The 13,402-nt window shown below is 36.5% G+C and overlaps 3 protein-coding genes across 3 annotated transcripts; 1 reads left to right on the top strand and 2 right to left on the bottom strand.

Annotated features, from left to right (window-relative positions):
- The first annotated feature begins 361 nt into the window (after positions 1-361).
- LOC145107919 (proteasome subunit alpha type-5) lies at positions 362-2,663 on the top strand. Its single transcript, XM_079044877.1, has 10 exons — positions 362-463; positions 616-660; positions 951-1,032; positions 1,126-1,206; positions 1,476-1,589; positions 1,686-1,787; positions 1,860-1,918; positions 2,038-2,140; positions 2,223-2,288; positions 2,385-2,663. Exons 2-10 carry the CDS (start codon positions 647-649, stop codon positions 2,475-2,477), a joined length of 714 nt encoding a protein of 237 aa, XP_078901003.1. The 5' UTR covers positions 362-463; positions 616-646; the 3' UTR covers positions 2,478-2,663.
- Positions 2,664-3,169: 506 nt separating this feature from the next.
- Positions 3,170-6,220, bottom strand: LOC145168687 (alanine aminotransferase 2-like). Its single transcript, XM_079087426.1, has 13 exons — positions 5,939-6,220; positions 5,593-5,643; positions 5,434-5,484; positions 5,210-5,337; positions 5,055-5,133; positions 4,870-4,974; positions 4,679-4,789; positions 4,456-4,593; positions 4,300-4,374; positions 4,092-4,212; positions 3,784-4,013; positions 3,494-3,697; positions 3,170-3,402 (listed from the first exon to the last, which is right to left on the bottom strand). The coding sequence occupies exons 1-13, from the start codon at positions 6,176-6,178 to the stop codon at positions 3,286-3,288; spliced, it is 1,650 nt and encodes a 549-aa protein (XP_078943552.1). The 5' UTR covers positions 6,179-6,220; the 3' UTR covers positions 3,170-3,285.
- Positions 6,221-7,022: 802 nt separating this feature from the next.
- LOC145107918 (pectinesterase 3-like) lies at positions 7,023-9,063 on the bottom strand. The gene is made up of 2 exons (XM_079044876.1): positions 7,956-9,063; positions 7,023-7,860 (listed from the first exon to the last, which is right to left on the bottom strand). Exons 1-2 carry the CDS (start codon positions 9,004-9,006, stop codon positions 7,184-7,186), a joined length of 1,728 nt encoding a protein of 575 aa, XP_078901002.1. The 5' UTR covers positions 9,007-9,063; the 3' UTR covers positions 7,023-7,183.
- Between the last annotated feature and the right edge of the window lie 4,339 nt (positions 9,064-13,402).

The following is a 13,402-nucleotide window of genomic DNA, read 5'->3' as shown; positions in this document are numbered from 1 at the left end:
AATGGTCTAACCAAAACCTACTTAAAATTGCTCAAGGTCAAGGACCAATATATATGAAAGCAGGGACCAACCTAGACCGCCTAAAAATGTTCGGTTTTATCCCAGTCCTAAATGTATCCGAGTCTATTTCTGAAAACCGATTGAACCGGTTTGGATGTGCTTCTCTTCCAAACGCCTAAATATTACCAAAAGTAATGGGGCAGACGGGTCCAATAAGGTCGAACAAGTAAGTCAATTATGGGCCTTAGACAGAGCCCGAATTATTGGGCTTTATCTCTGGTACTCTATTTTGGGTCGGGTTAGACCGAGGATTCGACCCGTTCTACCAACAAGAAGCCACTGATGGCTTGCTTCCCAAGAAGGGCTTATACTCGAATAAATAGACTAAGAAAGAAAATTGGAAGCAATTTCGATCGGAGTACGTCGCCAATCTCCTCTTTCCGAGCTCATTTACCACCAACAGGTATGTATTTGATTCGTTGATTCATGGCATGGGTTAACATTGAATTACGATATTGCTTTAGTCGGCTAAGTCCACCAATTTAAACCCTTAAATCTAATTAGTTTCGTTTCTGGAACCTAATTATCTGTACTGATTACCATAATCGATTGCAGAGATCTATAAAGCCGTTAAATTCAATCGAAGATGTTTCTAACCAGGTAAAGGCATTTTGATTACAAATCTGGTTTTTTCTTCGGGTTCAGAATCTTATTTTCTTCAGTCGACAAAACCACAATGAGTGACGTCCGGCGACGGGTAAGCCGTCCGTCATGTTTCCTTGCCCTAAAATTGATCGGCGATCTTCCATTTCGAATGACGTAGTTTCCAGGCTTCTCACTCAACTGACAAATAAAATCCAGCCGGAACTTTTATCCTTGTCTCTTTTCAAAGTATGAAGTGGTTCCCCCAAAATCGCTGTTTTTTAAGCTGATGTCTGGGTTTTATGTAGGACTGAGTATGATAGAGGTGTTAACACCTTCTCTCCAGAAGGCCGGTTATTTCAGGTTGAATATGCCATTGAGGCCATTAAGGTATATATATTGATCATCGGCTATTGGCTAATGTTATGAATACCATGAAATGATTTTTATATGTGTGTGTTTGGCTGTTGGTTATGATGACAGTTGGGTTCGACTGCTATTGGATTGAAGACCAAGGAAGGAGTTGTTCTTGCTGTTGAAAAGAGAATTACCTCTCCACTCCTGGTATGTCCATTATATCTTCTCCATTGATGTGTAGGTCTGGTTTTAGATGTTTGAACACTGTTACTAGAATTGTAGATGGTTGATAATTGGGGACATCTATCTGTTACATTACTTTCTTTCATATGGTTTGTGTAACAACATTTTGCCACTTAACTATTTAAGTTGATGCAAGTTCTACAATGAAATCAAAATGGTGGCTAAATAATCGTAGAATCCAAACTATGAAATAGAATTGACATATACTCAAACATTGCATGTTTTATTTTCAGGAGCCTAGTAGTGTTGAGAAAATTATGGAAATTGATGAGCACATTGGGTGTGCCATGAGTGGACTAATTGCAGATGCACGTACACTTGTTGAACATGCACGAGTTGAAACTCAGGTGACATTATTGTTATTATATATCAGTCACTATATAATTTATTATAAAAGAATTCCACTTCCACATTGATCTCAATATCTAATTATTGTATTTCAGAATCATCGATTCTCCTATGGTGAGCCAATGACTGTTGAGTCCACCACCCAAGCTCTCTGTGATCTGGCACTGAGATTTGGTGAAGGGGATGAAGAATCTATGGTTAGTAATTCAACTTATTTCAACTATTCAACTAACATTTAAAAAAAAAAAAAACTTGTATTCTTTTTGCAGTCTCGACCTTTTGGAGTCTCCCTTCTTATTGCTGGCCATGATGAAAATGGTCCCAGTCTGTAAGTACCAATATTTTTTTAGGGTTTTATAATAAGTGGTAGATAACATTTATAAAAGTGCAAATTGTGTGTTGCTATTTCTTGAAATTTACCTTTTATGAAACTTTTGATATATGCAGATACTATACGGATCCATCAGGCACATTTTGGCAATGTAATGGGAAAGCTATAGGGTCAGGGTCTGAAGGTGCTGACAGTTCTCTTCAGGAGCAATACAACAAGGTTTTATATAGTTTTCATTTCATTTTAATATCTCCAATTCCATTCACCCAAATGTTGGATTTGCTGATTCTGGTATTTACAGGATTTGACTTTAAAAGAAGCTGAGACTATTGCTCTTTCCATCTTGAAGCAAGTCATGGAAGAAAAGGTCAGTATTTATTTGTTTTTTATTTTGTAGTAAGCTATATGTAAATATATGTTGTTAGCAAGGAAGATCTTATGTAACATTTTTGTTTGTTTTAAGGTAACTCCCAACAATGTGGATATTGCAAAGGTGGCGCCTACTTATCACTTGTACACCCCTGCTGAGGTGGAAGCTGTTATTGGTCGCCTATGAAATGGGAAGAGTTTTATTGACAAGTTGTAGACGTTTTCGTTTGGTTTCCTTAAAAAATGTATTTTGTACTAAATTGCCAAGATTTTATTATGTTTCTGTTCATTTATGGTATTTGAACATGAGATCCTTTTTATGATTGTCAAAAATCATGGAATTAAAATTGGAGACCTAGAACTTTGTTTAAAAGATTTAACGAGTGTTGTTGAAAAACATATAGCTTCTTTTACAGATATATTTTAATTCAAGTCTTTTTAAGCTTAAAAATGTTATTTTTGTCCAAATTTCACAAGAACCATTCATGTCTAAAAGGTGAATTTGTCTTTGGATCATCTCCACCTCTATGCGTCAGTGGTCTTTATGTAAACAGATTTTCAATCCTTGGATGGAAGAAAAAGATTGTTTCTTTTTGACTTGATAAGCTTAATGGGTTAAACTCTTAATTTAGACATCTATAAATGGTTTTTTTGTCTTTGATTTAATCTGGATAGAATGACTTAATGAGTTATGATAAACAAATCTGCCTTAATGTATTTTTCATGTTAAAATTGATGTATATTGTTAAAATTGACAAGTAGTATGTATGAAAATAGTTTATTAGAATGAAAGGGCAAAATGATCATTTGATTTTTTTTCAATCTAGAAAAAAACGGATCTTATGTATGTAGCAATTTATCCAAATAAACATTGTTACCTATTCAGTCACTTTATCAATACACGACTTAATAAAAAAATCAAACAACTAAGATCATTATTAAGAAGTTGTTTGAATGCTCATCATTATGCAAAAAAAAAAAAAAAAGACGCACATCTAACCACGAAATTCATTCATAAACTTCTTGTGAAAATCCGTCAACCGTGAAACTATAGCCGGAATCTTATCCTCTTGAGGCAATATCGTGCACCTAAAATGCCACGTCCCCGGGACCTGTCACAAATCACCACCCAGCATACAACATAAATAAAACACCCATTTAATCCATTAATTAATATTATTTAATAAACAAAAACATTCTTACCTGACCAAAACCAGTACCAGGTACCACAACAACACCAGTAGAATTAAGTAAACGAATCGCATAATACGCATCCGCTGCTTTCTTAGCTTCTTCTGCAGCTTTTATCGCTTTATTTGGCAATTGAATTCGCGGAAAAAGATACATTGCTCCTTCCGCTTTATTACATGTCACACCCTCTAAGCTGTTGAATGCATCTTCCAATTTCTATAAAAAATAATTCAAAACATTTTACACCCTTTAAACACTAAGACAATGTAAGTATGTTGCTATTATGAAAAAAATAAACTAACCTTAGCGCGTCTAGCCAATGATTTCAAGATTCCATCTCTCTCACTAAAATAGGAATCATAAGATTCATCTCCAACTTTTGGGGGACTCATGACAAGACTTGCAAGAATTTGACCAGAAATATTGGAGCAAAGATTCACAGATGCCAACTTGTAAAATTGTTGTCTAACTTCAGTACTAAAACCAGTTACCTCCATGTAACCACCTCTTTTCCCACATTCACCATGATACCCTTTTTATAAAAAAAAAACAATCTTTTATATAAATTCAACATTTTGAATATTATGTTATTTCATTTATTTATATATACCTTTAGATACGGATTGAAAAGAAACCAAGGGGATATCTTTGTCACCATATCCCATTGAACGACAGATTTTCTTGAATGAGTTAAATTTCTTGTCAGGTGCATATATATTCTCTTGGTATACCTGCAAAAGTTGGTTTACGAAAATGTCCAATTTACCCTTTTCAACTCGGGTAATCATATATGGAAGAGATTTTTTTTTTTTTTTTACCTCATCTGCTAAAAGAACCAAACCTTCTTTCTTGCAAAATTCGACAATTTGTCTTTGGTTTTCTTCAGCAAGAACCTATGAAGTATCAACAAGAGTGAAAAGTAATTTTACCATTTTTACTAAAAATGGTAAATAGAATGCATTTTTTTTTTTTACCTGCCCTGTTGGGTTGCCCGGATTAATTGCAACCAATGCCCTAACAGTAATACCCTTTTGTCGGGCAGCTTCTAACTGTTTCTTGAGTTCAGATACCTCCAGTCCCCACCCGGTTGCTTCATCAAGATAATAACGAACCTGAAAAATCAGTAATAATTATTTTACTAAACTTCTTTTACATATTAAAAAATGTCTTATTTTTAAATAAATAAAAAGTACATACTAGAGTGCCACCATGAAGGGCAATAGAAGCAGAGTAAAGAGGATACTGAGGAATGGGACATAAAATTCCATCCTTTTCTGATCTTATAAGTAACTGCATCATCATATGGACCTGAAAATGAAAGATTTAATTAAGTTGATTCATTTGACATTGAAATGGTTAGTTTAAGAGCACGAAAAAGTCGATTTTACCCCTGGACTTGCACCATCTGTCAAGAAGATATCATCTGGATCAGCAGGGTAACCATCACGAGCTTTAATTCCAGCAGCAATGGTGTCACGCAATCCCTTAATACCCTGATTTTATTACCAAAAAATAAACATTTTATTCCACTTTCAGGTTAAAATTTATTATTTATGTGCAGAAATTAAGTTACCTGACTGTGACTATATGCACCAGTAGCTCTTCCAGGCATTTGATCCAAGATCATCAATGCTCTTGCTATGGAATCCGAACTGGAAGAAGTCAAAAGTAATTAAGTAAAGATATTTGTTAACCTGATTCTTATAAAAAGCTATCATTAATCCATACCTAAACAAACCATTTGTTTCCCTCTTGTCTAATAAGGAAGGATTGTCACATAATGCAAGAACCTCTCGAAAGAAAGTTATAGGTTTTTGACCAAGAGCTTGTGGATTTCCAATATTACAGTAAAGAATCTGCCAGATTTGAAACAATCACTTGCAATAGAATGTATATTAATTTTTCATTGTGATTATAAACATCATAAGAGATAGCGTGTGAGAAAGTGATACCTCGTTAAAAGGTTTGGAACCTGGATTTGTTTGCAAGTCTTGCTGTAATTTCTGTGATCGAATTAAAATCGAGTCTCAATATCTCCATTAATGATAGCTGTGGATAGGTGCTTTAATGCTTAAATTTGATTCTCTAGAAAACATGATTTGTTTTATTACCTGAGCTATAGAGACAATCTCACCACGAACAGCATATTCACATTCTAATACCTGGAAATGGAGAAATGTAATAGGTTAACAATGTACTAGTATAGTGAAAATCCACGAAGTACTAATTCGTTTAGATCAAGTAGATGGACTTATGTTCGATCCAGAATCATTGAGGCTTGTTTTCGTATACAGAAATTTCAGTTGTTATTAAGGTCTCTTACTTTTCGTTAACAATGTAGTGACAAAACGTTGATCATCTCTGGATTAGTGAAGCATAGAAGCTAGACCTTACAATTAACAAAAGACACCCATTCATGAGCATGTTGAAAAGAGGAATAACAAGAGAAATGAGAACCTTAGGGTTGAGCGTTTCAAGAGTAACAGGGGCTGTTTTTGATCCTTTTGAAGCCATGACTGAGTAAGAACGAAGGTGTGAATTCAGAGACGAGGGTAATCGAGGGAGATGTGATCTATTACAGCAATTATTCGAAGAAGAAAGCGTGGATGTTGTTTGATATTGATTCAATTTCACGACGGAAGCGATCGTGTTGTTGGCGATCAACCTTTTTGCCCTTTCACCTACGAATTTCCGCATTTGGAGAGACTCAGAGAACCGCAACCACCATCAATGATCAAACGTATGCTTGCGCTTTCAAAAACTCCGATACGCGGCCCCATTTCAACTTTATTCCAACTTTTACCCTCAATCTATCTCCTACTTAGCATAACTCCCCCTTGTAGTTTTTTTTACTTAATCATAAGCTCCTTCCACTCACATCTGTTCAAAAACATATGATATTAATAAATTTTATTTACAATATATTTCAATATTTCTATTGTTCATTGAGAATGTGAATTTTTGATAAAGGGTTAGTTAATGTACAAAAGACCATGAAAACTCTCAATTTTCTTATTATGTCACTTTTTTTTATTGTACACAATACATTAGAATTGATTTCAACCTTACCTTGTGTCCACTGTTTGTTGTTATTTTCGAGTTTTGATAGGTTATGGCTAGGATAAAATGTTTATATGAACATAACTAAATAAATTCTATCTTATTAGATGCCGATTAAGATGTTGAATATCAAAATTTAAAATCAACTCTAATGGTGTAATGAAATATATGAACAAAAATCATTGGTCTATTAAATAAAATTTAAAGAAGAATGACTTAAAATAGTAAGTTAAAAGTTATTTTTGTACATCTTGTGACATTAACCCTTTGATAAACTATGAGAAATTTTAATGTATTTGTTTTAGGGTTTAAATTGACATTGTTGAAAGAATAGGGCTGTTTTCGTAAGTAATAGATAACTTGAAGGGCACCCGATTAACAAATGCGTATGGCTGGGCTTGGTCAGTGAGTGCGAGTTAGGTACTCGATTCCGTTATGCCTTCCCAATTTACGCGCCAACGATTTATCTCAACAACCATAATAACTAAAACAAATTAATATTCATAAATAAAATTAAATAAAAATTAACATAAACATGATTTTTTTTTGTTAGTAATTTTAAATATCACAAGAAAATAAATACAAAAATTCAGAGGGATTATCACATACACAATTAATTAACATCGTTTAAATGAGCATGAATTAAGTGGAGTCAAAGTCAACATTTGTTTGAGGTAACCACATAGCTCCGTCAATGAAAGACCTGACGTTAAATTTAGCCGCTTCGGAACTCGTTAAACTCGGTTTATATCCAGACCAACTCACCCGTTTATCAACCGCCGATCCTTCGCCGGAGTTCTGGTACTCGGCGTAGAATATAGACGACGGTGGTTCCACACCCCGATCCCACTCTGCCCACCCCAGCGGATTCAAAAACCCTCCGATACTCGACTGCATGATCACGGTGGTCGAGTAATCCTTCCATGGCCGGCCTAGGTAAGTCGGAGCTGTGAGATTATTCAGAGGGGTTATCTCGCATTTCTGGATCGAGATACCGGAGTTTTGATTTGGGTCTGTTTTTCCTTGAGCGGTGATGGTTACGAATTGATTGGGCAATGGTTGCCGTGGCATAATCCTGCAGTTCTGTAAAACCACGGCGGAGTTGCCAAAGATGAAGTCAACTGTGCCGGTGACGTTACATTCCCGGTAAAACTGACGGTTGCTATGAGGGTAAAGAGTGTCTTGGAAAGCGTCAAATGAACATCGGTAAAAAACTGACAAATCTGAACTCGACCTCATCGCTACTGCCTGTTCTTTGATTCCACCGGCGGTGTTCTTGAATCCCATGTCCATTGCTATGAATCCTTTTCCAGATACACCTGATTTGAATTTTGATTGTATAATATTAACTAAAAGGGAACGTAGTTGTACATTAGTTTTATGATATGAAATTGATGGAAGATTGTATATATACCTAAGGTGGCAGTGTTGAAAGTTCCGACGCCGTCGACTTTGTTTAAGCTGCCGGAAACTATGGATTTATCCATGCCGTCGCCGTAAATCATGACGTTCCAGAAAGACTTGTTCAAAACAACATTTTCTAAATACTCTCCTTCCTTGATGTAAATTACAAACCGATTCTTGTTCTTCATGGGTACCTTTGCCATTGCATCGTTAATGGTGGTTACGTCGCCACTTCCGTCTTTCGCCACCGTCACATCGGGTGTCGGCCTTCCCTCCTGAAGCAACCTCCGGTCACCGGCTACGACCCATCTCGGAAACCCAGATTTCATTTCCCCTAACAACTTTCTATGAATTGGGATATCTAGATTCGCCAGAATCCTTATAATTTTAGTAACAATTGCCAAACTGTTGCTTGTGTATTCCGTTGAATTCTGCATTTGAGATTTCACTTGTACGAGAAATGTTGAATCCATTTCTTCGAGGGAATCCAAACAAGTTTGTTGGTTAGTCAAGGAGGCGCTCAGCCATGTTCTCAGGTCGTCGATTTTCTTCAATGATAACACCTTCTCACCGGATTTCACGTCCATGGAAGAAATGGAATCATGGAGATTATCAATGGCGTCGTTCAATACTGTTCCACATAATTTCAACGCTTCCTTGTCATTCGGATTGTCTGTTGTCTTCATCAAAGTCTCCGGCAAGGAAGATAAGTCTGAGAGAGAAGACAAAGCGACCTGTAAGGAAAGCTTAAACAACTCTTCTGGATCAGTGGTGTTGGATTCATCCATGGCGGAAAGGCTGGAGTAACAAGATTCTGGATACTGAGTTTGAGTACAAACAGCCTTGATGGATTGGGCGGAGGAAAGTTGTTCTTGCTCATCGGAGTCTTTATTGTTACGTTTGTGGATGACAGTTCCGGCAACGGCTCCGATGATAACTGCAACGAGGATGACGGTGGAGATGATAATGATGACGATGCGCTTACGACTCTTGCGATGGAAAGCTTGTTCTTCACCATGATTGACCTTGCCGTAACCGTTGAAGGATTGCTTATTGTCCATTTGGTGAGACAATGAAATGGATGTGCCTTTTTAGCTTAATATTGCTCTTTCGCCTACTGTGTTTATATATGTGCGCGGGGACGATGGGAGGAGCTGTTCCATTTTTATATTTATATTTTGTGACAATGATATACTACTAGACAAATTCTTAAAAAGAGAGATTATTTTTAAGGGTCGAGGGTTATTGTCATCGAAGCCCAACAATATTTCGTATATTGGTTTAAATGGTTTCTCGTGATTTTTTTTGCCTTTAAAAGGTATGAACTTGTGTTTTACCAGTTAATTTTGTATCTTAACTCATTTTTGAAAGTTACATCGCTTTATCAACTACTAACTAAGCAGGTGAATCAACAATGACTTAGGTGCTATTTGTTTTTTCTAAAAACCACTTCTGACCACTTATTGTTATGTCGCGCAGCACTTGACCTTTCGCAGCTGTTTGTTTTTCAGAAGACTTCTGACTTAAAAACTGTTGCGCGTGTGTTGCGTGGCGTAACACTTTACCCTCTGCTTCAAACTTCTCCACACCTTACTTTAACTTATTGCAGCAATCTGCAGAGGTTAAAAACCAAACATACTTTTTATTACATGTTGCAGCCGTTTGGTTCCCTCTTCTGCTAGGGTTGCAGAGGTGGTTCGCAGACTTTAGACATTTTCACTTCGAAAAAACAAACGACACCTTAGTGGTGAGTCAACTCATCGTTGTCACGTAAGCCAAGAGTTATTATGCATAAGCACAAAATAAACTTCGTGTTCTTCATCAGAGAGAAAAGCAAGAATACCCAAACCTTTGGTTCTTTAGAGAGAAAAGCAAGACACAAAATCAAAAACACCCAAACAAAGTTACCACGTAAAATCTTCAAAATCAAGAACACTAGAACCCTTGGAAACACTTCCTGTCTTCCGGATACCCAGATACATGACATATGGATTCAAGATTTCCAGATTTTTTTGTTCTTAAATACATGGCAATCGTCGATCCTTAATTTGTTCTTGAAGACGATTTCAAGGATTCAAGGTTTTTTGTTCTTGAAGATAACTTCAAGTTTCGAAATTTTTGGGATTTTAGTTATTCAATACGTTTTCGTTGTGGATTTCAGAAGTGTCGATGCCGATGGCGAAGAGATGGTAGCCTCTGCCTCCCAATACACCAACCATGGAAGATCTGAAACAATTTGATTCCAGATCTATTTGACTGTTTGTTAAGAACAAATGTTCCATGAAAGATTTAAACAAAATCGACCTTCTAGGTTTTGCTCACTAATCATCGTTTTTGGAACTCAAGAACCAAATTCAATAATAAAAATCACAAAATTAAAGATTTGCTTCACTATGAACCTAATTTAGGATCTTAAGTTCTGGGTTTGTGTTTGTTTCAAACCAATAACATTATTTCTTCAATTCCTGAACACAGATACATAAACGATTTCTTGAGTTATTGAAACTAAAATCATTTTTGAAAACCAAAAAAACCAACAGGAAATTCCAGAAAACCTAGATAATTTGATATTTTGCAGAAATCGAATGTGAATATGTGTGTGTGCGCGCTCATGTATAAAACCCAACAAAATTCAAGAACTCCGATCTTAGATGCTTTTGTGTGTGTGTGTGTGTTCCAGAAACACGAAAAGAGAGAAAACAAGACATGAGAGAGAAGAGTGAACTTGATTGCAATCTGTTTCTCAAAACCCTTTGTATCCCCATGCAATTTACGAACCTCCATTGCAAATCCAACCAATTGACAATGATTTTGGGGTTAAGCTTTTGATTTTGGGGGAAAATAATCATTATAACCACTCAATCAATCTTGTTCCTTTTGCAAGAGTTCTCTATATGTTCATTAAACCAAACCCTTATTTTTTTTCTTTATCACTGCTGGTGAACAAGTTGGGAACATGAAAATTTTCTAATTTGGTCATAGCTCTCACACCAACCTGGCAAATGAGGTGGATTAGTTCCATCTTCATGACAATTATGTGGCATATGCGAACTGATAATTAGGATGAGGTCACCGGGTGATCCCTTCAAATTTTCAAAAATAACATTTTAAAACCTAAAAACAAAAGTTCGTACCCTTCAAGACAAAAAAAAAAATATAAAAAAAAATCAAGAGGAACCATTTTAACCAATATACTAAACATTGTTGGCTACAATAACAATAACCCAATTTATAATAATGATCAAAGTAGACTTATTTTATTATGTTATGTTATGTTATTTATTTAAATTAAAGAACAATTTGGTCATTTAGCCTCTTCAAATGAGTTATTCCTTTTAGGAAAAAAAAGTCAATTTATCTAAACAAACATCCTTATTCGTCAACTCATTTTACGGATACATATAACTTATTGGAAAAAAAAAACCATAACTTTAACATGCTTATTTGTTAAAAAGTTTCCATATAAACTTCTATCTTGGATCCTCTAAGATCATTTTGATGAATGCGGTTAACATGTTCTTCCATGTTTGTTTAACCATTTAACTGATAGGGTTGACATTACTAAAAAGAAAAATGCATATTCCATGTTACGAGACTTGATCTAACTGTTATTAGTAAGTTGAAAATTTTCATTTATTTAATTTAAATAAGACAAAACTTCAAAAATGGTCCCTGTGGTTTCCAAAAATATCAAGTTTAGTCCCTAAGTTCAAAAAACCTCACGGATCGTCCCTGTGGTTTCAAAACTTTTAACAAATGGTCATTTTCGTTAACTCCGTTAGCTTTTGGCCGTTAAATGAAGGGCATTTCGGTCATTTCACTACTACAGGGGACCATTTATGAAGTTTTGTCTTATTTAAAAAATATATATATATTTATTTAATATAAAGGGGGCCCACCCACCCACCCATCTCTCTCTCTCTCTCTCTCTCTCTCTCTCTCTCCAACCAAGAAACCACCATAACCCACCACCCAAAACCACCCTTATACCTCCCTCTTCTGATCAAAAACGTCACCCCAAACACCACCTCACATCTCCCTCTCATCTGTTTCTGCCCAGAAAAAGGAAGGAAGAGGTGGCATCCACCTTGCTGCCACCAAACTGCCACCACCCCACCCTTCACTGCTACCACCGGAGAGCACATCCCCAACCCTTTGTTACTGCTGTTTTCGATCACCACAACTCTCTCCCTCATCCCATTTGTTTTCACTAGCAATTTTAAGCAAGAAAGAAGAAGCAGAAGGCCACCGAAGCAGCCTCCTACTGCCCAACGCCACCTCCTGTGTACATTCAGTTTAATCATGCAACAAAAAAATAAAATAAAATGGATCAAGCATATACAAATGCGATTAGCATTAACGGGTACAATAAGTAGACCATGGAATTTCCTAAGCTTTGGGAATCACTTGTACCTGAAACACACATGAAGATTATAAGTTTGCTGAAGAGAAACAAGAAAGATAGAAAAAGGTCGAGGAATGTATGATCGATCCGATCGTGATACCTGGAGTAGTCTTAGAGGTGGAGGTGATGCATGAGATCGGGTTAACACGTTGACCACATCTTGCTGGTAATTCTTGGGCCTTAGTGACATTGATACCAACATTCTCAGCATTTTTAGTACCTTGATTGCTTATCATACTACACAAGCACTCTGGATTGGATTTTATCACTGATTTCAATGGATCACAACAGCTATCAGGGGGATCATGTCCCTGCCCACCCCTAAGCTACTTAGTGACCTTCTCCACACTCCCTTCATTGAATACAGTCGAAGGAAGCAAGAACATGGCATCAGAAGACCACCGGAGTGGCCTCCTGCCACCCCCATCGCTGTTCCAAATCACCGCCATCACCACCTGTGCGGCTGCTGCTACTCCACCACTATAAGTCCTCTTAAACCCTTCGTAAATAATAAACTCCAGTCGAGTTCCACATTCAAAGCCATGAAAATCGGTTTTTTTTTTTGGTGCGATAACCTGAGAACGAAGAAGACGTAGGAGGATGTTTACCTCCTGCATAATCAAACTTGAATACAGAACGAGAGGGAAATCATCGACTCAAACTTTTGGTTTTTAAGCAAAATTACCTTCTCTCAGCACCAAAATCAACCAATTAATTTAGTTTGGTCGAGTCCGATTATCATTGATCATTCAATATAATCCTGAATTTGGTCGGCCGGTGAGATATGAACGAGAGGGAAATAGCAGTGGGTGGATATTTGGTTTCCTTGTGATGTTCGTGAGACGGAAAAGAAAACGAGAGAGAGAGAGAGAGAGAGAGAGAGAGAGAGAGACCTTTAATATTAAATATTTTTTTTATAAATAAGGCAAAACTTCATAAATAGTCCCTGTGGTAGTGAAAAGACAGAAATGTCCTTTACTTAACGGCCAAAATTTAACGGAGTGAGCCGGAAGGACCAAATGTTAAAAGTTTTGAAACCACAGGGACGATCC

This window comes from Lactuca virosa, chromosome 4, assembly GCF_052849685.1.
Source record: "Lactuca virosa cultivar CGN04683 chromosome 4, Lactuca_virosa_CGN04683_v6, whole genome shotgun sequence".
NCBI classification, from domain to species: domain Eukaryota; kingdom Viridiplantae; phylum Streptophyta; class Magnoliopsida; order Asterales; family Asteraceae; genus Lactuca; species Lactuca virosa.
The sequence above is the reverse complement of the archived record's forward strand: the minus strand, read 5'-3'. Positions and strand labels throughout refer to the sequence as shown.